The following is a 23,304-nucleotide window of genomic DNA, read 5'->3' as shown; positions in this document are numbered from 1 at the left end:
CCCTGCTTCGATTTCCTCTGCTCTCTGAGGAGCACCAGTGAGTGCCAACACCCTGTGCCAGGGAGCCCTGGGCTCTGTGAGCTGTGCCCTGTTTGCAGGGGTCCCTGCATCCTGGAAACAAGTGACCCGCCTAAGCGACAGCAGCACAGTCACTCTGAGCCCTTTGGCACTGCACTCAGCTGCGTCTGCTCCCAATGACCTGCGCTGGGCAGCAGCACTGGCTGCCTCCTTTCCATCTCCCCAGCATGGACATGTCCTCCAAGCAATGAGGCCATGTGGTTGGAGTCAGGTGGTTTATTAGTGTAATGAGCAGGGGTGCAGCAGGGGTTCCCAGAGCACTCTCTCCACCTTGCTGCGCCCCACCAGGGCCTGGATGCCCTGACGATGTGCTGGTGGTACCAGGGAAGCTGCTTCCTACCTACAGTCTACGGGTCCAGCCCAGGATCTGCCCTTGGTCCAGGGAGGAGAACTAGAGCGAGCTGGGGTCCCGGCTGGGTTCTGCAGGCCGGGAGCTGGAGTAGGCAGCAGCAGTGGGCAGCGGGCGGTATTTCTCAATCACCTCCCGCAGCCCCTTGGAGAAGTGGAGATCAGCTCCCACTGTGAGGAATCCCTGCAGAGGGAAGAGGGTCAGTGCACAGCTGGAGGTGACAATGCCCTTCCCAGCAGGACATGGAGGCACACGCTATCCCATCCCACCACGTACTGCATGGTTGGTGACCACCTCCCTGGTGAAGTCCATGCCTTCGGGCAGTGGGATCTGCACCCCCTTCTTTGTTCTCTCTGCAGAGAGGGAGAGCTAGGATGAAGCTGAGCCCTGCTGTGCCCCTGCCCACACTCCCAGTTGTGTGGGAGCAGCAGTCCCTACCGTTAATGATGGGCATGATGGTCAGCTGCAGCAGGGTCTTCAGCGGGGCCTGCAGTGAGAACAGCTGTGGGAAAGGAGCTGGGGTCAGCGTAGCAGCAGAGCTGGCAGCCAGGGCAGGGAGGGCTGGAAGTGGGGATCCTGAATGGACAGCTTCTCCCCAGCCCACCCCATGCTGTGGCTGCATGTAAGGGATCCCAGGCCATCACCATGCTCTCACCGCCAGCGACTCCAACGCCGACTGCTTGGAATAGATGCGAAACCTGGACAGAAGGAAGCAATTGTGAGTAGGGTGTGGAGGGGACTCTCCCCATGCCCCCATGGGACGCCAGCCGTACCGTCGTAGGTCCAGCTGCACACGCAGTGCTTTCCCTTGCAGAAACACCTTGGCACTCAGCTTGGTTTCCTGGGGAGGGAGAGGGCTGACTCACAGCAGGCAGAGGACAACCAGGCCAGCTGCTCCTCTCATCCCCTAGGCCCAGTGTCCCTCTGCTCGGTGACACCAGTGCCTTATAACACAGGATGGGGGACACTGCTCCTGTATGCACTGGGGTGACTGCACAAGGAACCCCAGCCCCTCCCCTCACCATGGCCATGCTGGAGAGCTGGACAGGTGGGCGGTCCGGGGGCACCAGTGAGATGTTCAGGAAGGCAGAGACAGAGACTGAGGTCCCCGAGGGTTTGATGGTGCAGCGGGGGGGAGCAGAAACCTGCAGCACGAGCCGTAGCGGAGCATCCACGGAGGGGCTCTGGGGAAGGTAGGTGAGCTGGAGGCAGGGAGCAGGGCAGGGCCGTGCTCTGCCCTGGGGCTCCATTGTGCCTTCCACCCTCTATGGGGGCTCCTCACCAGCATGAAGATTGTCCCAAAGAACGTGGCTCTCAGCAAGACCTCCAGGTCCTTGGGCACCTGTGGAGAGCACAAACCACTGGAGGGGGAGCGAGCCACTGCTGTGGGTCTCAGCAAAGCTGCCCCCTGGATGGCACCTCTTCTGCACTCTTGACAGAGCCCACCCCTCCCTCCTGCCTGCACACCACAGTCCTTGTGTCTGGTGCTTATTACCTTCTCCCCCTGGAGCTCAATGGTCAGCACTCCTGCTTGGAAGTACGAGTGCATGGCTGAGTCGAAGAAGTACTCAGAGAAGGCAACATAAACCATGCGTTCAGTCTCCTTGATCACCGGCTCCACCGCGTGGTTCTCCAGCTCCTGGTCCTCTCTCACCCGGGGGAAGAACATGCCCTGGACCAAGAGTAGGAGAGGTTCCCACAGCCACACAGCAGCCCATCCCACCTGCTCTATGGAGCCCAACGTGCCTGCTGGCAGAGCCTTTCCCACAGGGATGGGGAAGAGCCAGCAAGGCAGGACCCAGTGTTCACCTTGAAGTCGAGGTCAAGAGTCTCAGTGGAGACAGATGGATCCCGTAGGAGGGAGTAGTCAATCCCAATGTGCTCATCCACATAGTTCCTCACTGCCAGGGAAGATGTGGTGGTGTGACTAAGCCTGGAGCTGCCTGGCAGCCCGATGCCCTGCCCTGTCTGCCCTACAGTGAATGGGATCCAGTCCCTTTCCCAGGGCAACACACACCAGGCACTGTGTCCAGCAAAGAGTTCAGCAGCACCAGGCTGGCATGCTCCAGGGATGGGCAGATCTGCAAGGCAAGGAGCCAGGCTGAGGGGAATCACTCCCAGGACTGGATGAGGAGCTGCAAAGGCAGGACAAGGTTCAGCCCCACAGGCTCCATCGCCTGTCTGCACTCAGCTGTACCTGCTGGCTGAGGAGGAAGCGCATCCCCGTGACGATAAAGGTGCTCAGGAACTCGTAGACCTTCCTGGAGGACACAAGAGTGGCTCTGCACTGTCTGTTCTCTCTGTGACTCCATGCCCATTTCAGCACACAGCTGGGCAGAGGAAGCACTGAGGGTGTGGGAAGGGGGTCAGGGAGCCAGGCACAGGCAGAGGGGTCAGGTGTACCTGAGTGTGCCAGAGAAGCCGGCATGCATTCTGGCTATGGAGGCGTTGCAGGTCATATTGGAGATCTTGAGGCGCCCAGCCTCATCCTTGGCCAGCTGGAGCACCGTGTAGATATAGACACCATCCGCAGAGGCATTGATGGACCCAATGTCATAGCTGGAAGCCAGGAAAGCAGATGAGAGGAGCACACAGCTCCTGCCAGCTGCAGGACAGCAAGGCACCTGTGGCACCCAGCAGGCACAGCTGTGGGGTGAGCTAGCACCCCAGACAGCAGGAGGGGGAGGCAGCTCACAAGAACCAGTAGAGCAGCTGCCTGCGGAAGCGTAGGCTAATGGAAGCATTGTTGATATTGAAGACAAGGTGCTGCTGGGGCTGGAAGTTCAGGTCTGAAAAGGCCAGCTGCAGGTCTGTCACCTTGACCCTGCAGGGAAAGGATAGGGCTGGTTAGACAGACAGATGGACATGGGAAGCCATGGGCAGCAGGCAGCACTCACTGGCTGATGTTGTACTGGAACTGCCCCTCATTCCCATGCAGGTCCGACACCGTGATGTTCTGCAGCTCCTGCTCCACAAAGCGCAGCCCCTCTTGCTTCACTGCGGGGAAAAACGAGGCTGGGTTGGGACGTGCCCTCCCGGCAGCATGGCCCCTGACAGCCCCCACTCTTTCCTGGCCGCCCCATGGGGGGCAGTGTAGGCAGAGCCCTACACAAGCACAGACTCGGGAGGGTGTCCAGCCTCCCTCTTTCCCAGAATGTGAGATCCTGGCCGGCCCCTTACCCAGGTCCAGCCCCTTGGAAGTAATCCGGATCTTGCAGCCAGGAGGGCTGTGCGAGGCTGTGACCAGCGAGGGCAGGAGGAGGAGAAGGAGGCAGCTGCCAGCAGCCATCTCGCACCTGGAGGCAGAGAGCAGGGTCAGCATGGACTGGCTTGGGGACGTGCACGAGTGTCAGCACGGACGGGCCAGGGGCACTCCCGGCTAGCCTGGAAGGGAAGCAGCTGCTGTCCAACCTGCCCGGGGCTGGGGATAGCTCCAAGGAACTCCCCACGGCTCCACTGTTCTCCCTGAAACCCCCCAATGCTGCCCAGGTCCCCTTAGCCCAAAATCCCTGGACCCATGAGGGGCATGGCCCCCACCCCAGGGTGCTGTGCACAAGCCCCAGCACTGGCCCTGCGGAGCCCGAGGGTCCCACATCTGGAAACACCCACTCCAGCCCTCCCCCCGCCCTGAACACACCCCGCTCCCCAAACCGCAGGGACAGGCGCCAGCCCTGTGTGTGCTGCTGCAGCGGGGAGCCTCAGCACTTCGCAGAGGAGCGAGCCCTTGCCCGTGGGGCCGTCCCACAACCCTCACAGCCCCCCGAGATGTGCCGCATATCCCCAGACTGGTTTGAGACGGGAGCTGGAGCCTGTCCATCCCTCAGCAACAGGCAGAGCTGCCTGCGAGGCTGTGAGATGGGACGGGACTTCCCCGCAGCTTCCCCCAGTTCTCTGAAAGAAGAGGATGGGGGACCCCCTCCCCGGGGCTGTGTGACGGGACGGGGCTCCCCCACAGCGTTTTCCTCCACTTCTATGAAGGGAGAGGATGCGGGACCCCCTTCCCCGGGGCCCGAAGCCACCGTCCTGCCCAGAGGCTGGGGGGTTTCTCCACACAATGCCGGCTCAGTTCGGGTACTTACAGCGAGGCTTGTCCTCGGCTCCCGACGTGGGGAAGCTGAATCACGTGAAGGCAGAAGGGAGGGAGAACACCACCAACTCCAAGACTTTCTTTTGAGCTGGCTGAGGTTTCCCTGCCTTTATATAGCCCCCAGCTGCCACTCCTTGCGGGCCCACAGCTGGGAGGAGACAGCGGGACAGACGGACGGACGGGGAGGATGCAGGTCTGTGTCCCGCCGAGCCCGGCTGGCTGCCAGCACCGGCACAGACAGCGGCTCGCTTGGCCACCCCAGCTTCAGGCTGGACACGAAGGCTTCCTCCCCCCGAAAACACCGCTCCCTGCGTCCTGCACACGCAGCCACGGCCGTGGATCTCTCCGGCACCCCCCGTGCGAGGGGCACATGTGCAAACGGCGTCCAGGAGGGCCTGTGGTATTGGGGACCCCCAATCTGTGTTATGAAGCCTCTGCCAGTGCTGAGCTACCCCAGCTCCAGCGCAGACTCCACGGCCCCGGGCCGGGGGTGCTTCTGGGGGCTGATTCGTGCCCATCTATAACATGAACCTGAGCAGAGAAGCTGCCGAGGCTGTGGACCCTCAGGGCTGCCCCCACAGCCTCTGACCCCAAGCCAGGCAGCACTGGCTCCGCAGATGCCTCTGGATGTCCTTGCCCCGTGTGTTACCGGCAGCTTGGCTGGCACCAGGGTTGCAGTGCCGAGATGGACACTGCCAGACTGTCCCCATCAGCACCCACGCTGCCGTCCTGCTCCCATCACGGCAGGGATGGGTAACTCCTCAGCCCGGGACTCCCTCCTGAAATCCTGCCTGGTCGAGCCATGCCGAGGGACTGCCCCTGCCCTCACCACCCCCCGCGGCCACTTGAGCTGCCTCGCTCCAAGGCTGGAATTTCACTGTCCCTTCACAGAGTCCTCTCTGCCCTCAGGGGTCGGTCTGAGCCGGCCCTTTGTGCCCCGGACGGTTATCGGTGTCCTGGGCAGCGGAGCCGGGCTGCTGGAAGCCCAAAACGGGAGCCTCAGTGCTTACACAGCACTTATCCCACCAGAACTGCTGCGCCAGCGTTAACTCATTAAACTGACCCCGGCGCTCCCGGAGCAGAGGGCAGGACTCCGGGAGATGGGAAACCCCTTGGAAAGCTGGGCAGCAGGGATATCCCAGAGGAAAAGGGCAGGAGAGGCTTCCGTCCCGTCTTCACCGGGGGCCGTAGGCCAGCACCGGCCATCGGCTACTCAGGGAGGTGGGGCCGAACCAGGACGGGTGCTCTGCTGGGTGGACGCGCCAGGAGCTCCGCCGGCTGCGAGAGGGTCTTGCGGTCCCCAGGGACTCCCCAGTAACAGCCGTGTCCCCCTTCCCCGTCCCGTGTCATCCTGCAGCACGCGCTGTGCAGCAGCAGCCACGGGGCAAGGGAGCGACCCCAGCGACCATCAGGCTGTGCCCAGCGCTGCACCGCGTCCTTCGCTGCCAGCGCCCGCCGCCTGGCACCAGGACCCACGGGCCAGGGAACGGCCACGGCAACACTGCGGAGAGGGACGTGCCAGCGCTGTGCCCGAAGGACCGCTGGGACAGGCAGCGGCTGCCAGGGCCGGCCCGGGTTGAAACGCAGCAGGAGCGACCGCTGTGCCCGGCGGGCGGCGGAAGCCCCGCGCCCGTACATCAATGCAGCCCCCCCGGCCTAGCCGCCGCCCCACCCCGGCGCCGCCGCTCTTCAAAGGCGCTTTGGCGGCGACCGCTGCTGCCGCGCCCTGTCAGTGCCGGGAACCGCCCGCGGCGGGTGAGAGGGCGGGGCCGGTCCGCACTAAGCGGCTCCGCGACAGCGCGGGCGGGACGGCGGCCACTCCGCACCCACCGCGGGGCGGTGCCCACCACAAAGATGGCGCCGGGCAGGCGGGGCGACAGCGCAGCCTTTGCGCATGCGTTATGCGTCTCCCCCGAGCGCGGGCTCTGCTCCGCGCATGCGCTCCACACCCGCGGCCCCGGCGCAAGATGGCGGCGGCGGGGCGGGAGAGGCGGAGGTGGGGCGGCGGCGGTGGCAGACGCAGCGGTGCCCGGTGCCTGCAGCCCCTGGCCTCACGCCCAGGTAAGCGGCGCAACCGCGTGGCCGCGGCCTGCCGTGCAGGAGGAGGCGACGGGGGCGGGCAGCGGCAGCGGGCGGGCGGCGGAGGGGAGGCGGCGCAGGCCCGCAGCCGCCATCTTAGAGCGCGGCCGCCGCTGCCGCCGCGCTCCCGCCGCCGCGCCCCCGCTGTGCCCTCGCCGCGCCTGCGCGTCCCGCGGCCCCTCCCCGCGGCGCCGTAACGGGCTCCTGTCTCCGCAGCCGCCCCCGCGGGCCAGGCGCGGGACGCCCCGCTATGAGGATGCGGCCCCGGCGCGCCAGCGGCGAGCACGGAGCGACGGCCACGCGTCCCGCCAGGCAGCCCGCCACCGTAAGTACCCGCCCGGCCGGCCGCCGCCCCGCTTAGGCCGCGCCCCCGGACCTCTCCCGGCCAGACTGCAGAGTTGTCGCCGCCGCCGCCTCCGCTCCGCACTCGCTGGGCGCCCGTGGCCGCCCGCCGGTCCCGGCCCGCCGCGCCGAGGAGCTCCGTGCCGTCTTCGCCGCCGGCAGGGCAGCCCCAGGAGGTTCCCGGCCGTTTCCCCGCGCAGACACGGTGCCCCGGTCCCCAGTGCCCGTGCTGCCCCGGGAGCGCTGCGCTGCTCAGCCCCGGGCCCGCCGGCCGGCGCTCGAGAAGGGGATGGGTACCGATGGGGGAGGCGGTGGCCTGGCTCCCAACCTCCTGGAGCAGCCGTGGTTCTGGAATGGGGGAGAACCGCGGAGTTGTCCCGGGGGGCTGTCGCTGATCTCCTTTGTCTGCATTTGCTGCTGTCTTGTACAAAATCCTACCTCGGTGAAATGGAAACAAATACCGGTCCTGTTTGCTGTACTTCTTTACTCTGTGTCTCCTTCCCCCTTGTGTGGTCTCTGGTTGTGCTGCTGCTCTAGGTTGTAAGCTCTCTGGGCAGGGACAGCGTTGTACCGTGTTTGTGAAGCACTGTATGCATTGCCATGGTGTATAAAAACATACCGTAATCACCATAAAATGCTTCCTCTGGATCCCTGTCACTGTCTAAGTCCCAGTGTAGTTACATAAAAGTAGAGTGGCTTCTGCCAGGATTCCTGTTAGTTTGGCTGTTTCCTTTTCCCAGGCCTTAAGGGTACTTGGATTTAATACTTGTTAACACTGATCAAGTGATAAAGCTGCTTGGCTACTTCCACCATTCCAGTTTATCCATAAATGGGAGGAGGCAGAGCCAGTGACCCTATCTGACAGCTCTTTTGAGTGATGGGTGATGAAAAACACTGGCAGGTCTCTGGAGCTGGCATGTGCCATCCAAGCTCCGTGCCCAGCGCTGTCTCTGAATCCTGACATACATCACTTTGGGAGCTCTGGTCCCCCCAGTACACATCAGTTCACTCCAGCATGTGCTCTGTGTAACGTGCAGGATAGCAGCAGCTGCATGTGCAAGTGTAGCTTTAGTTTGAGGAGGAGGGACTAAACATCCTTCAGAGGCTCCCGCACTCCTACCTTGCAGCCCCTCGGGCCCCAGGGTCCCTGTACCCACTGGCTGACACAAGCCTGAGCTGCTGCTGCTGGCCCAGCTCACCTTGGCACCTTTGTGAAGTGACTGTAAGGGCATGGTGGGGTTGGAGTTCAGGAGGGAGTGTGAGATTGCACAACGCTCACCTGCTGAGGCCGTTAAAGGTCCCATGTTGCATCCTGGGCTCTGCAGCAGGCACGGGACGTTATTTCCCTGCCCTAGAGCAGAGACCCAAACTCCAGGTGTCTCCACAGTGTTCCACACTTTCCCTTATGTACCCTGCCTGGAAGGATGGGAACATCTTCCGAGGGGCTGAACGGGTCAAGTTCCTCAGTGCTGATCTCACAGCCGATGCTGTGGGCAGCTGAGCTACTGAGCACTTGCTCTTGACCACTGTTTGCTCCTGCCATTCTCTTCCACTGAAGTAGCCAGTGGGCTTTGTGCACAGGAAGGGCAGTGAAGGTAACTAAATCCAACTGACTTAGCCCACAAAAATCCAGAGTTTTTATTGAAGAGCTGCTGTACGTGGCTCCTGCTGGCAGGTACTGTGGTGCTCAGGTGAAGAGCACGCTGTGCACAGCATTGTGCTGCTGCCGCCCTGACTGTGCTGGTGTGTGCTGTCGGGTGTCTCCAAAGCCTGAATATAGTTAAGTGTCTGAGGTAGCTGGGAATTATGTAAAATGCCTTGTTTCCCCCAGTTCATTGCCAGTGTGTTTTGGGCTGCCAAAGAAGAGCAATCTGCAGCACTGTTTCAGAAACTTCCCCAGGGGAAGAGTGGTGACTAAGAGAGGAAAAGCCTGGCTGTTTCTCTCCAGCTGGCAACATTAAATTATGATTAAGAGGAGCTTTATTGTTCCAACAGAACTTCTTTTGCATAACTGTTGTTATGCAGATGAAAAAGCAGCAAGGGCTGAAACAGCTGGCTGAGGCCCTGCTTGTGGGACTAGGACATGTTGGCCTGGGACATGCAGAGGGTGATAATTCAGGAGCTCCCAACTCCCAGCCTGTGGTTTTCTGAACCACAGAAGTTGTTCCTGAACCTCCAGGGCTATTTTATATAGCAGAATTTTTTTTTTAATTAAAGCCTTTTGTTGAAATGATGTGCAGTTATGTGTGTGTGAGTTGACTTAAACTGTCTCTGAGGATAACAGATCAGACATGGCCAGTGGTATTGGTGTAGCAGAAGGTGGCACATAATCACAGAGGAGTGTATGTTAATTTTTACAATCTGATGCCCCACTCTTTGGGGAGAGCTAACTGAAGAGGGAGTATTTTGAATGCTGGCCTGAAGAACACCCTGGTTAACCCCATTTAACACTGAGCATTCCTCATAGCTAGTCGTGTCCAGGATAACAGGTGTTTTTCAGAGCTGAGGTGCTGTTTGTGTGTACTGGTTCAATTCCTGTTTTATTGTCAGAATAAGCTTGTACTGCTACATCTGAGTGCACCAAGCAGATCTGGGACCTTTCCTGCTGTAACATTGGATGTTACTCTGTTTTTTCTAGTGTGGTTGCTGAGAAATGGCCAATGAGAATCACAGAAGCCCTGCGGAGGAAGCATCTCTCATGAGTCACTCACCTGGCACCTCCAACCAGAGCCAGCCCAGCTCCCCCAAACCCATGCGCCTGGTACAGGACCTGCCAGGTACCGACTCTGCCTTTGGGAATTCTGCAGGGCCCTGGCAGCAAGGAGGGGGTGAAGCGAGGCTGGCGGGGAACAATGTGTGTTTCAGAGTGTGCTGTGACAGTGCTGGGCACCTGCAGGGCAGGGCTGTCATGCAGGATGCTCCTCTCCTGACTCTCACTGTCCTCAGATGAGCTGGTGCAGGCTGGCTGGGAGAAGTGCTGGAGCAAGCGGGAGAACCGCCCGTACTACTTCAACCGCTTCACGAACCAGTCTCTGTGGGAAATGCCTGTGCTGGGACAGCACGATGTCATCGTAAGTGCGCACTCACCTTGGGGGGCTGTGCCAGGACTGGGGTGTTCATGGTCTATAGACCTCAGATTACAGGTGTGGGAGGGTCTTCTGTGCCTTCAGAGCTCCTTGCTCAGTCCATTGTCTGGCGTGATTCTGGGGAAGTGTTCCTGTGTCAGGTGCCTGTCAGGTGATGCTGTTCCAGGCGTCATGCACCGCTCAAAGAACACTCAGCGTGGGGGATTTGTGATGAGTTTTTCTCATTAAAGTCTTAAAAAAAGGCATATAGGCACAGATCTAGAAGAGAATCTTTCAGCTTTGTGCAGGTGTGACTAGTGGTGTCCTTATTTCCATCCACATGGGAGCCAGGAGCAGTGCAATGGGAAGTTAAGAGCTTTCCTCCTTCTTTTGGGCCGCTGCGGTGGCAGCGGGGGAGCTGACGTGTGCTGTTGTTGTTTGGACTCTCATAGTCAGACCCTCTGGGACTGAACGCAGCTCCAATGCCACTGGAAGGTGGGGTGGCAGATGCTTCTGTGGAGAGCAAGCAGAGGAGGAGGAGGTTCTCCGAGGAGGTTCCACCAAGTGGCAACAGTGTGAAGAAGCCCAAGGTGGGTGTGGTGCTCTGAGACTAATGTGTGCAGCCTGAAACCAAAGGGGGCTGGAGAGCTCACGGCGGTCTCCCGCGTCTGTTCTGGTGTGGGACTGTTTGGTTCATTGGGCTGCTGCTCCTTTACCTGTCTCTCTGGTGTAGTAATTCACATTTCACGCACACAGGCGGATGTCCCAGGGAACCCAGCTGCTCAGCCAGTCCCCAGCTCTCCCAGTATTCCAGGAACCTCTGTTTTGAAGGCATGGTGTGTTTCACCTGAAGACAAACAGCAGGCAGCTCTTCTACGACCAACTGAGTGAGTTGTCTCCATTTGTCTTCTGTTCCTTTCTCAGCGGAGTGTTAGAGACACACAGGTTTCCAGATATCTTTGAGGAACCTGAGGATAAATCACTGCCAGGAGTCTTGATAATTTGGTTTCCTGGCTGGTGAAACAATCCAAAAAACATCTTTAGAATATTTGATAATTAGCCAATGATCTGGTTATCCTGATGACATTTGCTTCTGCCACAGAGTATACTGGGACCTGGATATTCAGACAAACGCCGTGATTAAGCAGAGAGCACCATCGGAAGTGCTTTCTCCCCACCCTGAGGTGGAGCTGCTCAGGTCCCAGCTCATTCTCAAGCTGCGGCAGCATTACCGAGAGCTCTGCCAGCAGCGAGAAGGTGAGTTTCTGTTGGACTCCCTTGATTTCCTTCTCAGTCCTGCAGTGCTGTGGTGATCTGCCTTTTGTTTTATGCCTGTCTAGTCCTTGTGTTCTCTTTTTGTGATGGTTATACTCTGTGATGTTGTTGGTTAATTGATTGTGTGATGATCCTTATCAGAGCTACTGGGCATTTCTGTGTTGTATTGATTAGACCCTTCTGTGCATCTTCAGGGATTGACCCCCCGAGGGAGTCATTCAATCGCTGGATGTTGGAGAGGAAGGTGGTTGATAAAGGGACAGATCCTCTTTTACCGAGTGACTGCGAGCCAGTAGTGTCTCCTTCCATGTTCAGAGAGATCATGAATGACATTCCCATCAGGTACTGTTCACAGACAGGATACCTTGGCTGGGATGGTTCTGGGTCAGTCTGGTGCGGTGATTTACCTGCCATGGTTCTGCTCCCGTGCTTGCCTTTGGCTAACGAAGTGATTGGATGCTGGTGAAGGAAAGCTGGGGAACTGAACCTGGCCTCCACGCCTTTGTGATACTCATGCATATGAATTTAACTTCAGGTTATCCAGAATCAAGTTCCGGGAGGAAGCCAAGAGGCTGCTCTTCAAGTATGCTGAGGCTGCGAAACGACTGATTGAATCCAGGTGGGAGCTCCTCTCGCAGTGCTGTCACGTTCAGAAAAGACAAAAGAGCTATAGGGGCTGCTCATCCTGCCCTATCCAGCACTGGTCATAAGGTTATTGAGGAAGAGCAAAGTTAGGAACATACAGAAGAAAAACAGTGGTGCTGGAGCCATCTTTTGATAGTGACATTACTGTAAAATGTAATACTGGGAAGCTGAATGTGTGTGGAGACAATGAAGTACTGGGTATGGAATGTCTTCTGTTATCCCTGAGATAAAATCAGGAGTGCTTGGGCACTCACTGTTGTTGCAAAGCAACGAGCTTAGAGTGGTATTTTGTATACAAGGTAGGGTTTTTCTGACCAGTTCTGGAGACAGAACTGGGGAAGATTGTGGGGAGAACCTTGTGGGGAAAACGAAAAGCTTGTAAACAGGGTAGTTTTCTCAGAGTCACAAGCCCCTAGGAGTACTTGAAAGCTACAGGCAATATCAAAATGGTCCATTGCCATGACAAATAAAGGCTTTGTGGGCCTCTCCTGTTGCAGAGAGACAGCAGCCAGCAACACCAAGTTTTGGAGAGGGCGTGGCAGTCCATAGTCATGCAAACTTCTGGAAGCGCTTTCCAGAGAACGGGAGGGGAGTGACAGGGATGGGCCTTGAGGAAGTATCAGTGTCTACATTCCCCACTGACAAAACTTTGGAGGGGGGTGGAATATCTTCCACAGTGCAGCCGTGAGTTAAATTTTGCCTCTCTGTTTTTGCAGGAGTGCTTCCCCAGACAGCAGAAAGGTGGTGAAGTGGAATGTGGAGGACACCTTCAGCTGGCTGCGACGGGACCATTCTGCCTCCAAGGAGGACTACATGGTCAGTGTCCCGCTGATAGGGGGCTGGGCACAGGGAGCTGGGGAGGAGACACGTGGGGACAGGTACAGGTCCTTCTGGAGACAGCTGCCATTGCTTCCTCTCGCTGTGTGCCATGGGAGAGCAGCCTGGAGACACTGAGCACCCCTGGAGAGCCAGTGGTGGCCGTGTGAGAGACTCTGGTTCTCTGTTTCCCCAGGACCGCCTGGAGCACTTACGCAAACAGTGTGGGCCCCATGTGTCTGCTGCAGCCAAGGACTCTGTCGAAGGCATCTGCAGTAAAATTTACTACATATCCCTGGAATATGTCAAGCGCATCCGGGAGAAGCATCTTGCCATACTCAAAGAGAACAATATCTCTGGTACGCAGCCAGCTTTGAAGAGCTGTAGAGCTACAGCACTGCAATTAAAGGCCCTGTGCTCTGGACTGTCCCTGTTCAGAGGGTGTTACCTGTTGGGAGGATAGCTCTGTCTCCAAAAGTCAGAAAGTCTGTGTTTCAAAGTAAGAAGCAGCCGGTCCAGCATAGGCCTCAGCTGTCAGTCACAGTGTCTGTGCAGTGAGAGGCTGTTTTCCATCAGGTGCTGTGCCCAGCTGTAACATCAAATACTATAAATAATGTGATTTGCCAGGATGATGTAGCTTGTTAGGAGCAAGTCACACTGAGCAGGGCATTTGTTAATTTCTCTGAACCCTGCTTTTTTGCTCTGCTGTTTCATGAATTCTTGGGGACAGCTGACACCCCCTTAGTAATGCTGAGTGTTCTCCCTTTATTCTCATTTGCCACATTTCTTGTGTTCTGAGCACCTTTCTGCACCCTTCTGCCTCCCAGTTTCTCACTGTGCACCCTTTCCTGGCAGAGAGTTCATGTTCCTTGATCTTTTTTGTGTTCTTTTTTCCTAGTTCACATCTGTACATCTGCCTCTAGTTACCTTTTCATTCCTCTGTGGGATCTGCTTCTTTCTTTACCACTGTCTGTAGTCCTTTTCCATTTTGGGTCCTGGCTCTCCTCGTACTCCTTTCAGGTCCCAATGTCTGCCTTTTGCCATTGTATTTGATGCTTGTCTTCCAACCCCACTAAGTCAGGGATTCCTTACAGCTAATCTGTGAGCTCTCCCTGAAGCCGAGGCGATGAATAACCACAAGGTGGAGGGAGATTCCTTTGCCTCCTGCATTTGGCAGCCTGGGAATTTTTATTGTGCTTTGGATGAGTTTGGGGCAAACTGAAATAAGAAACAGTAGCAACAAAAAGAGTGTTTTTGTGTGTTTGGAACATGCCTCAGGATGCTGGGGTGGCTGTGTGCTGTCTGCAGTTCTGCTGGGTTAGAGGTGGAGAAATGCTTTCAAGTGGGTCCTCTCTGTGCTCTGGCAGTTGGAGACGGAATTAATTTGGGGAATCAGCTTTGAACCTAGGTAGCTGCCTACGAAATCTGTGAGGGACCACCATGGTGGTTTTTTGGGTGGACCACCCTGCTCTTCAGCCATGTTTGGGTCACTGTGTCTTTCGAGGTGGACTGCAGAGTGGTCCTGAATACCCTTGGCTTCTCACAGGCTGCCTTTCTGTTCATTCTCCATAGCTGAGGTAGAAGCTCCTGAGGTCCAGGACAGGCTGGTGTACTGCTACCCCGTGAGACTGGCCATCCCCTCCCCGCCGCTCCCCAGCGTGGAGATGCACATGGAGAACAACGTGGCATGTGTGCGGTACAAGGGGGAGATGGTGAAAGTGAGCCGCAACTACTTCAGCAAGCTGGTAAGGGCTGGGCACTGAGGCTGCTGCCCCTCAGGGCAGGGTCATCTCCATGTGCTCTGAGGGCAGGGCTGGGCCGAGGATGGCCAACTGACCCTGCAGGGCTGTTGGACACTGCCATGGGCATGAGGACATGTACTCTCACCTTAGCTGGGATCAGGCTCTGCTGGGAGTATTTCCCAGGTTTTGGGTGTGTGCTCTCAATAAGTGTGCTGCCAGAACATTGCACTCAAACCAAAGCAACCCTTGCTGAGAGACACATGCTGGTGTGGTGGTTCATTCATTTCATGATAGTGACAAGCTGGTGGCTCGTGCAGTGACAGCAGATGTGCTGACAACTCCCTGCAGAGCCCACCTGCTCCTCAGCTTCCCTCTCCCTGTCACAATATGTGTGTATCACCGTGGCTTGGCTGTTCCTGGTGTCTTCAATATCTGGGCTTTCTCTTCCAGTGGCTTCTCTATCGGTACAGCTGCATCGATGACTCGGGCTTTGAAAAGTTCCTGCCCAGGGTTTGGTGCCTTCTCCGTCGATACCAGGTACGGTCTCACGGCAGCTGTACATTAGAAAGCATTGGCAGCACTGGGAACTTGTCTTTGCTCTGGGAAAGGGCCATAGCCTTGGGAGCCTGGAGTAGCACAGGGTTTAGACTGGATCTGTAGTCTGCTTACGCTATGCTGAGGTAGGACTGTGTTCTGGGGAGCGGTTGTGGTCTTGACACGAGACCTCAGTGTGGGTAATGATTTTTGTGAAGGAAACCTTCAGTAGCTCTTGACTCTGAGGGGCAGCTAAAGGCTCACTTGGGTACAAGAAAAAGCTGATGGTTTTGTGGGGTCAGAGTTGGATAAAATCTCTAAAGAGCATTCTTGGGTACATGCAGGGACCTATATCAATTTGAGAAAGGATGAGGGGGCCCTGCATACCTACAGGAGTGGGTGCATGGACATGTGGCCCTGGGTCTGTGGTCAGTGAAGGGAGCAGCAGGAACAGCAAGAGCAGGCATGGCTCACTGGGGTTTGCTCTCCTCAGATGATGTTCGGTGTGGGGCTGTACGAAGGGACTGGTCTGCAAGGGGCACTTCCCGTGCACATCTTTGAAGCCCTCCACAAGCTCTTTGGAGTGAGTTTTGAATGCTTTGCCTCGCCCCTGAATTGCTATTTTAAACAGTACTGTTCAGCCTTCTTGGACACAGACGGGTATTTTGGATCCAGGGGGTGAGTATTATGTTCCCTTGCTCTGTGTGGGTGTGGGTGCATGCCCGTGAGATGACTCAGGATGAGCTGATGGGGATCTTTGCCTCTTTCTCCAGCCCGTGCCTGGATTTCTTCCCTATAAGCGGCTCTTTTGAGGCAAATCCTCCATTCTGTGAGGAGCTGATGGATGCCATGGTCTCTCACTTTGAGGTATGTCTGCTCACCAGTGGGGTTGTTTGGGATGGAGCTCTGCCATCCATCCTCTGCTCCACACCACTCCTGCGCCCTGAGGGCAGGGGCAGAGGACAGTGACAGCTGGGCACTGCTCTTGAAGCAGCATTTCCTTTCTGTAGGACTCATTAAACACGTCATTGCTCAGCCAGTGCTGAGATTGTTCCTTTTCTTCTTGCACTAGAAACTGCTGGAGAGCTCCAGCGAGCCGCTCTCCTTTATTGTCTTCATCCCTGAGTGGCGGGACCCCCCCACGCCAGCCCTGACCCGCATGGAGCAGAGCAAGTTCAAGCGACACCAGCTCATCCTGCCGGCCTTCGATCACGAGTACCGCAGCGGGTCCCAGCACGTCTGCAAAAAGTAGGCTTTGTTCTCAGATCCTTCTGGGAACACGGCTCTGAAGCTGTGTGACAGAAATATCCTCTCCCAAGCTGAAACCAGTGGGAAGCAGGGAGCAGTCAAGGACAAGCACAGTGCATCATCACCCTGGGTGTTTAGGATGGGCAGACAGCATGGTGAATTCAACGTCTGTGTAATGACTGCTAACTTTAGCTTGTGAGAGGTGTATGCCTTGGGCAGGAGTCCAGCTGGAACAGGTCACACCTGTGGTGCTGATCCGTGCCTCTGCCAGCCCTCAGGCCTGGTAGCTGCCTGTGCTGCAGCAGCTGGATGTCACTGGGAGAGCAGAGGCAAAGGGCAGCGGGGACTTGATCCCCAGCGGGGCCAGCTGGCCTCTGCTCTGCTGCTGAGGCAACAAGTTTGAGCAACAGCTTGTTTAAGCAACAGGTGCCTGAACACTGAAGTTCTCACCTGCTTAGGACTGATGCCTCCCTGTGCTGAGTCTGCTCTGCAGGGACAGCAAGGTTCCAGCACATGCGTGTACTGGTAGAGGGTGATGGGGCTCTGCAGCATCAGTGCTTCTTCCCTCTGTGAAAGCTCAGGAGCCTCTACTGTACTCAGAACTGCCTGAGGCTGCACTGTGCCTCCCTTCTCACAATAATGAGAGAAAGGACAGGACAAATGCTTGACCTAGTGATGGCAGGAAGAGGAGGAGCAGGTGTCGATGGCTTTGGGCAGGGGCCAGGGGAGGTGCTGATGCCTGTGCTCTTCCCTTGCAGGGAGGAGATGTACTACAAGGCTGTGCACAACACAGCCGTTCTCTTCCTGCAGAACAGCGCCGGCTTTGCCAAGTGGGAGCCCACGCCAGAGCGGTTGCAGGAGCTCGTTGCAGCCTACAAGCATTCGGGCCGGACCCTCAGCTCCTCGTCTTCCTCCTCCTCATCCTCATCCTCCTCCTCCTCCTCCACAGCGGACAAAGAGCGGGAGCTGGGCCGAGACCAGAGCAGCAGCCGAGAGACTAATCCCAACTAAGGCAGAGGTGCGAGGCAGCAGGGAAGGTGCCGGTGGCCCCGGGGGAGGCTGGCCGGGGCAGCAGAGACTGCTGGCTGCGCAGCACCGGCCCGGGACTCCTGTGCAGCAGCTCCATGGCACCTGCTCTCCTCTGCGAACTGCACGCCAGCCCCCAGGAGCCGGGAGCGCCCGGCGGCCGGTGGGAGAGGAGGCTCAGCCGTGGCCCTCACCAGGGGCAAGGGAGCCCAGTGTGGCGCGGCAGGAGGAGCCGGCAGCTCCGCAACGCCGGAGTGCCGAGGGAAGGGGCAGCCAGAGCTGGGACGCGCGCGGGCAGAAGGACGGCGGAACAGATGGAGGGATGGATGGCAAGCGCGAGTGCTGGGCGCTGAGCGCCGCAGCCGGAGGGGCCCCGGCAGGAGAGGGACGGGCAGAGCCCGGGGGCTCCTGCGGCCGGACTGGCCCCAGCACGGCTCAGTGTCCATAGTGTAAATAGTTCTGTCTGTGGCGCCCACGCTCCTCGTGGGGCTGCTCCCATCGCATCTGTGTTTCTTTCTCATGTGTGAGTCCCGTGTTCGCTGACATTGTGTCCCAGAGAGGGGAGGAGCAGAGGAGAAGAGTTTCTTTGGTGTGTAAAGATGTCTTTGCAGCTGTTTTGTAGTCGTCGTGGTTTTTATGCGGAGCCTCCGGGCTTTATTTAACCTCCTTGGGTTTTGTTTTGTAAGGATTAATTTAACACAGCTAACCATTTTATTACTTTTATCAAGAAGAGCAAAGTCTATTTTTGATTTCTGTTTCCTAGTTCTTAGGAACATTAAAACCAGCATACAGCTCTGCTTGTGTCCATAACTTTCCTTCTTTGGCGTCTGGGGTCTGTGTTCACCCCTCTCTGGTCTCTGCCTGGGTGGAAGGCAGAAAAATGTTGCTGTTTGGTTTTCCAGAATCATCTGGCATCTGCCCCCTTCCAGGCAGCCCTGCCCTCCTGCTGAGTTTTGTTTGAGCTGCTGAAGCAGCCTGACCACCCCCTGCTCCAGTGAGGTTTTGGTGCTCTCCCATTGGAGATGTGCAGGGAAGTTCAGTGCCTTTGGACTCCTTGGGGTGCCACAGCACTGCTGGTGCTGGACCATTGTCAGTGCCACAGTAGCACCGGTGCTGCAGCAGTGCTGGTGACAGTGCCACAGCAGTGACAGTGCCACTCCGAGGCGGGCAGGAATTGCCCAGCCCCAGATGCTGCCTGCTCCCAGAGGTTTCACAGCTCTCCAGAGATGCTTTCAGTGGGGCAAGGAGATCGTTAATGTCCTTTAAGTCAGGGCAATTGGGAATGTCAGCTGTGAAAGTGGCAGTTTGTAAAGCCTTTTTTTCCCTTTTAATCATTGTTTTTGAGCCAAGACTGCCTGCTCCCGAGGCACAGGTGAGCAGAGATGTGCTGATGCTGGGAGTGTCCCTAAACCGCTCCTTGGTCAGTCAGTGCACATGAGCCCTTTGCCTGCACCCTCAGGTGAGTTACCTGGTTAAGTATCCAGTGGCCGTGGTCTTACAGGGGACATGTAAACGACATCAGTGGCCAGAATCCCGGTGACATGGGCTGCTTTTGGAGTCTCCTTTATCCTAACAGAGCAAGAGATGGTGGACAGGGCATATCAAGTTGACACTGGGGGCATTTCAAGGGCAGATAACCAGGACTAGGTCAGGCTGTGCAAGGGGCTGTGGTGCGAGAGGCAGCTGTGGGAGTAGTGGATGGTATGGGCAGGACTGGGGGGAATGAGGCACACCAGGAGCTGGAGCCCTCACATAAAAGCTCCATCAGAGTGTACCAAACCTGGACGATTTGAACTAAAGCCCTCACTACCATTGTCCCTGTGGTGGGCAGTGCTGCTTCTCTCTTGTCTGGGGGGAAGGAGGGGGTCCCTGAGTGCTTTTGTCCCCCTGGGGCTGTTGTAAACGCTCTGTGAGGGCAGCAGCTGGGGGTGGATTTGACCGGCCTTGGGAGGCACAACCTGCAGCGTGGGATGTGCAGGGGGCTTGGCTGTACCCAGCCTGAACCTGTCAGGTGCTGTGTCCCCCAAGTGTCCTCGGCTCGGCTCCCCGGGAATGCCGCTACCGCAGGCCCCACGCCGGGAAGGAGCATCCTCAGGGCTGACCGTGAGCGGAGAACCCTGGAGTACCGAGAGCCGCACCGATCCCCCACCAAAACCCGCACCGCCCACCGCATCGACCCCTGCGCCTACCCCTCGCAGCCCGGCGAGGATGCTCCGCGGGGCCCCAGCACGGCCCGTCCGAGCTCCCCCCCCCCCCGTTCCCCGTTACCGGGCCAACGCCGCGGCGCTGCCGGCGGCCCCTGCGCCGCGCTCGCCCCCGCAGCGCGGCGGGCAGCGCCCCGCGCCTCCCCCCATGGGGCTGCCGGGCCCTCGTCCGCCGCCGCGGAGCCCACCGGTGCCACCGAGCCCGCCGGGGCCGCGGCTCGACCCGCCGCTGTGTCCCCGCCGGGAGCCGCGGCGCGGAGCGCAGGTACGGGAGAGGATGCGGTGCGGGCCGGGAGCGGGGGCGGGGAGTACGGACCGAGAGCTGCTCGCCCTGGGAGCCGGAGCGGGGTGAGGGGTGGGGGGTCCCCGCCGCCGGCAGAGCCGGCGTCCGGAGCCGTCCCCGCCCCGGGGCCCCAGAGAGCCCGCACGCACCGTGAGGGCCAAAGATGTGTCCGGGAGCTGCCCTCCCGCCGGTGCCGGCCCCTGGGAACGATTTTTCCCCCCGCAAAGCAGGGGCCGGGATGACGGCGAGTCCCAGCGTCGGTGGCACCAGCCGGGGGTTGGAGTCGGGCTCGGGGAGGGGACCGTCGCCACCACTCTGCTCTCCCTGCCCCTCTTTCCTACCGAGCCCCGGGGACTGACCGGGACAATGACCGTGGGGTGCAGAGGAGCTGGGACCCCACGTGTGGGAGGCAGCGGGCCGGGGATCTGCCCTCAGCCCTGGCTGACAGCGGTGCCCTCTCCCTGCAGCCCGGGCAGCCCCCAGCAGCCCGCGAGGAGCATGGCCCAGCCACAGAGAGAACTGGGGTCCCCGCCGGTGGCACCCCCGTCCCCCGAGCTGGAGTGCCAGATCTGCTACAGCCGCTTCGACGCCCGTGCCCGCAGGCCCAAGCTGCTCCGCTGCGGCCACCGCCTCTGTGCCCGCTGCCTGCGCAGGATTGTTCCCCCGGGGGACGCTTTAACCCCCCAGCTCCGTTGCCCCTTCTGCCGCCAGCACAGCCCAGTGCCGGGCGGGGACGTGCAGCAGCTGCAGGATGATGGTGAGGCGCTGGCACTGCTGACAGGTGCTGAACGGGCCAAGAAACGGGGTCCACCCCGATCTCCTGAGGTGCTCCTCTGCCCCAGTGTGCTGGAGCCCGCATCCAGCCCCGACTGCCTGGTTGTCACCATCCTGGAGGTGCCAGAGGATGTGGCCCCACCGGAGAGCCTGGGCAGGCTGGAAGTGGTGCGGCTGTACCGCCCCACCAGCCTGGGTGCACTGCCCTGCCACGGCCCTGGGCAGAAGTGGCGCTCCTGGGGGTGGCGAGCCATCCCCCGCTTCATCCTGGGCGTCCTCTGCCTCCTCTACTTCAGCTCCCTGCCCTTCGGCATCTACCTCCTGCTCATCGAGCACCACAGCCTGGGCATCATCCTGGTCAGCCTTGTGCCCTCCACCCTCCTTCTCTGCATTGTCTACAGCCTCTGCCAGTGCCTGTGCCTGGAGGTCTTTGGGTTCCCCCACTCCTGACCCTGCACGGCCAACCCCTGTGCCTGAGCCAGGGAGGATTTGGGTTCCTTGGAACATTGTCCCTTGAGGTACAGGTATCCTCTGACCCACAGCATGCTCTGCCTGGACCATGGGGAGAAGCTCAGTGCCTGGTGCCTTCCCATGCAGAACAGCACTGGCTTTTCCATGTGGGTGCTCACACTGGAGTGGCTGTAGAAGCTCGTTGCAGCCTACAAGCATTTGGGCCAGACCCTCAGCTCCTCATCCTCCTCCTCCACAGCAGAAAAAGAGCAGGAGCTGGGACACCAATTCCAACTGAGGAAGCGCGAGTGCTGGGCGCTGAGCGCCGCAGCCGGAGGGGCCCCGGCAGGAGAGGGACGGGCAGAGCCCGGAGGCTCCTGCGGCCGGACTGGCCCCAGCACGGCTCCGTGTCCATAGTGTAAATAGTTCTGTCTGTGGCGCCCACGCTCCTCGTGGGGCTGCTCCCATCGCATCTGTGTTTCTTTCTCATGTGTGAGTCCCGTGTTCGCTGACATTGTGTCCCAGAGAGGGGAGGAGCAGAGGAGAAGAGTTTCTTTGGTGTGTAAAGATGTCTTTGCAGCTGTTTTGTTGTCATTGTGGGTTTTTTGCAGAGCCTTCGGGCTTTATTTAACCTCCTTGGGTTTTGTTTTGTAAGGATTAATTTAACACCACTAACCATTTTATTACCTTTATCAAGAAGAGCAAAGTCTATTTTTGATCTCTGCCTTGGATCTGCCCTGCTCCCCAGGGACTGCTCTCAGCAGCACTGCCAGTGAAGTTACCCACATCTCTGCCCACCCCTGCATCCCTACCAGCATCCCCAGTTACATCAGGCATCCCTGCTGGCATCCCCCACCGGCATCCCCCACCAGCATCCCCACTGCAGACAGACAACACCAGGAGACCCAAGACAGAGTCATGTTTATTACTGTGCTGTGTTCCTCCCCACCCACATCTCCCACTCTCCTTGGCCAGGCAGCTGCTGGGTCCCATGGCTGTCTCTCCTGCCATGCCCTTGGGGACAGGACGCGATTTTCCCAGTCCTACACCTGCTCCAGCACCACTGGCACCTTCAGGGGACACCTGTTCTTGCTGGGGGGAGATTCCAGCATCTCTGCCACACTCCAGATCTTGGGTTTCTCGGGCTGCTTGCCCTGTCCAGGGCCTGTCCTCACCTCGGGGCTGCCCCCACACCCATCCTGCACGGGGCTGGAACTGGGAATGGGGACAGCAGCCGATGGGACCCCCTCGCCCTCGCTGTCCTCACCATCTGAGGCACTGCGTGTGGCCCAGCTTGCCTTGTTCTCCTTCTTGAGGCGCCGGCGGGCATTGGCGAACCAGGTGGAGACCTGGGTGAGGCTCATCCGGCTGACCACGGCCAGCATCACCTTCTCCCCCTTGCTGGGATAGGGGTTCCTGGGGTGTCGCGCCAGCCAGGCCTTCAGTGCCCCGGTGCTCTCCCGCGCTGCCGCCGCCTTCGCCCGCCCCGGCTCCGTGGGCAGCCCCAGTGGCACCTCATAGGGGGCTGAGACCTGGAGGGGCAGAGGGGTGTCAGGGTGGGACGGGGGGGGAGCATCACAGCCAGAGGAGAGGGGCTGTGGGATGTCAGGGCTCGGCCCTTTGTGTGTGGGAGGGCAGAGCTGTATCCTGCCTGTCGTCTTCCTATCCTGTGTGCACCCAAAGTGCCAGGTGCGGGGGGGGGGGGGGGGGGGGCAGGGAAATGCTGGGGACGGGCAGGGGACTCGGGACCAGTCCCGGTTCCAACCACCCCACACAGTCCCATCCTGGTCCTGGGAGAGCCCCACATCCCGTTCCTCCCCCAGAGCTGCAGCGCGGCACTTACCAGGGGTGTCAGGAGGCTGAGAGGGGGTGGCAGGAGGCTGTACCCGGCCAGAATGGGACAGGGGCAGGAGTAGGGGCAGGGCAGTAAGGCTTGGGGTGGCCCCCGCAGGGTCCCCCAAGGCCCCCCACAGTCCCCCAGCTCTTGTCCTGGGCTCTTCTTGCCCCGAGGTGCTGCCATACTGCAGGAGAGGAGCCGGGTAGCTGCTCCCCGGTGTTTTATAGCTGCTGGGGTCCGCAGTGACTGACAGCTGATTAGGGGGTATTAGCACCCACGAGAGCGGCAGCAGGATCTGGGGCACCTGATATCCCCCCCTTCCCCAGCTACTGTTGGGCAGGGACTGGCAGGGACCGTCCTCCTCGCCTGCCTGCCACCAGCCAGAGCCCTGGTCCCTCCCAGCCCCCCAGCTATGCACAGCCTACACAGCCCCCAGGGATGGGGTACAACAGCACCCCGGGGCTGGTGCA

The 23,304-nt window shown here is 59.0% G+C and overlaps 3 protein-coding genes across 4 annotated transcripts; 2 read left to right on the top strand and 1 right to left on the bottom strand.

Moving 5' to 3' along the window:
• Positions 1–84: 84 nt before the first annotated feature.
• PLTP (phospholipid transfer protein) lies at positions 85–4,648 on the bottom strand. The gene is made up of 16 exons (XM_069034331.1): positions 4,507–4,648; positions 3,608–3,723; positions 3,325–3,424; positions 3,123–3,251; positions 2,831–2,986; positions 2,625–2,688; positions 2,445–2,508; positions 2,237–2,328; positions 1,923–2,099; positions 1,710–1,769; positions 1,450–1,611; positions 1,201–1,268; positions 1,083–1,125; positions 866–929; positions 704–780; positions 85–610 (listed from the first exon to the last, which is right to left on the bottom strand). Exons 2-16 carry the CDS (start codon positions 3,714–3,716, stop codon positions 470–472), a joined length of 1,506 nt encoding a protein of 501 aa, XP_068890432.1. The 5' UTR covers positions 3,717–3,723; positions 4,507–4,648; the 3' UTR covers positions 85–469.
• A 1,821-nt stretch (positions 4,649–6,469) lies between these two features.
• Positions 6,470–18,083, top strand: PCIF1 (phosphorylated CTD interacting factor 1). 2 transcript variants are annotated; one of them, XM_069034005.1, is made up of 17 exons: positions 6,470–6,575; positions 6,810–6,918; positions 9,574–9,712; positions 9,882–10,006; positions 10,453–10,590; positions 10,757–10,887; positions 11,103–11,257; positions 11,470–11,617; positions 11,811–11,894; positions 12,637–12,736; positions 12,933–13,095; positions 14,309–14,481; positions 14,929–15,015; positions 15,506–15,690; positions 15,786–15,879; positions 16,085–16,260; positions 17,019–18,083. In XM_069034005.1, exons 3-17 carry the CDS (start codon positions 9,589–9,591, stop codon positions 17,269–17,271), a joined length of 2,136 nt encoding a protein of 711 aa, XP_068890106.1. In that variant the 5' UTR covers positions 6,470–6,575; positions 6,810–6,918; positions 9,574–9,588; the 3' UTR covers positions 17,272–18,083. The 2 variants fall into 2 exon arrangements, with proteins under 2 accessions (XP_068890106.1, XP_068890107.1); XM_069034006.1 differs by lacking the exon at positions 6,810–6,918.
• A 2,188-nt stretch (positions 18,084–20,271) lies between these two features.
• Positions 20,272–20,997, top strand: LOC138120816 (E3 ubiquitin-protein ligase RNF182-like). Its single transcript, XM_069033795.1, has one exon. It carries the CDS (start codon positions 20,272–20,274, stop codon positions 20,995–20,997), a length of 726 nt encoding a protein of 241 aa, XP_068889896.1.
• Positions 20,998–23,304: the final 2,307 nt, after the last annotated feature.

Source organism: Aphelocoma coerulescens, chromosome 20, assembly GCF_041296385.1.
Source record: "Aphelocoma coerulescens isolate FSJ_1873_10779 chromosome 20, UR_Acoe_1.0, whole genome shotgun sequence".
Taxonomy (NCBI): Eukaryota; Metazoa; Chordata; class Aves; order Passeriformes; family Corvidae; genus Aphelocoma; species Aphelocoma coerulescens.
Note: the sequence above shows the minus strand (reverse complement) of the source record. Positions and strands in the feature narration are given on the sequence as shown.

Coding starts and splice junctions, on each gene's coding strand:
- PLTP (XM_069034331.1), bottom strand. CDS start 3,716: ATGGCTGCTGGCAGCTGCCTCCTTCTCCTCCTCCTGCCCTCGCTGGTC. Junction 2,987..3,122: donor CAGCTGCTCTACTGGTTCTT/GTGAGCTGCCTC, acceptor CCTGGCTTCCAG/CTATGACATTGGGTCCATCA. Junction 1,126..1,200: donor GTGCAGCTGGACCTACGACG/GTACGGCTGGCG, acceptor CCTTCTGTCCAG/GTTTCGCATCTATTCCAAGC.
- PCIF1 (XM_069034006.1), top strand. CDS start 9,589: ATGGCCAATGAGAATCACAGAAGCCCTGCGGAGGAAGCATCTCTCATG. Junction 10,007..10,452: donor TGGGACAGCACGATGTCATC/GTAAGTGCGCAC, acceptor GGACTCTCATAG/TCAGACCCTCTGGGACTGAA. Junction 14,482..14,928: donor GCAACTACTTCAGCAAGCTG/GTAAGGGCTGGG, acceptor TTTCTCTTCCAG/TGGCTTCTCTATCGGTACAG.
- LOC138120816 (XM_069033795.1), top strand. CDS start 20,272: ATGGCCCAGCCACAGAGAGAACTGGGGTCCCCGCCGGTGGCACCCCCG.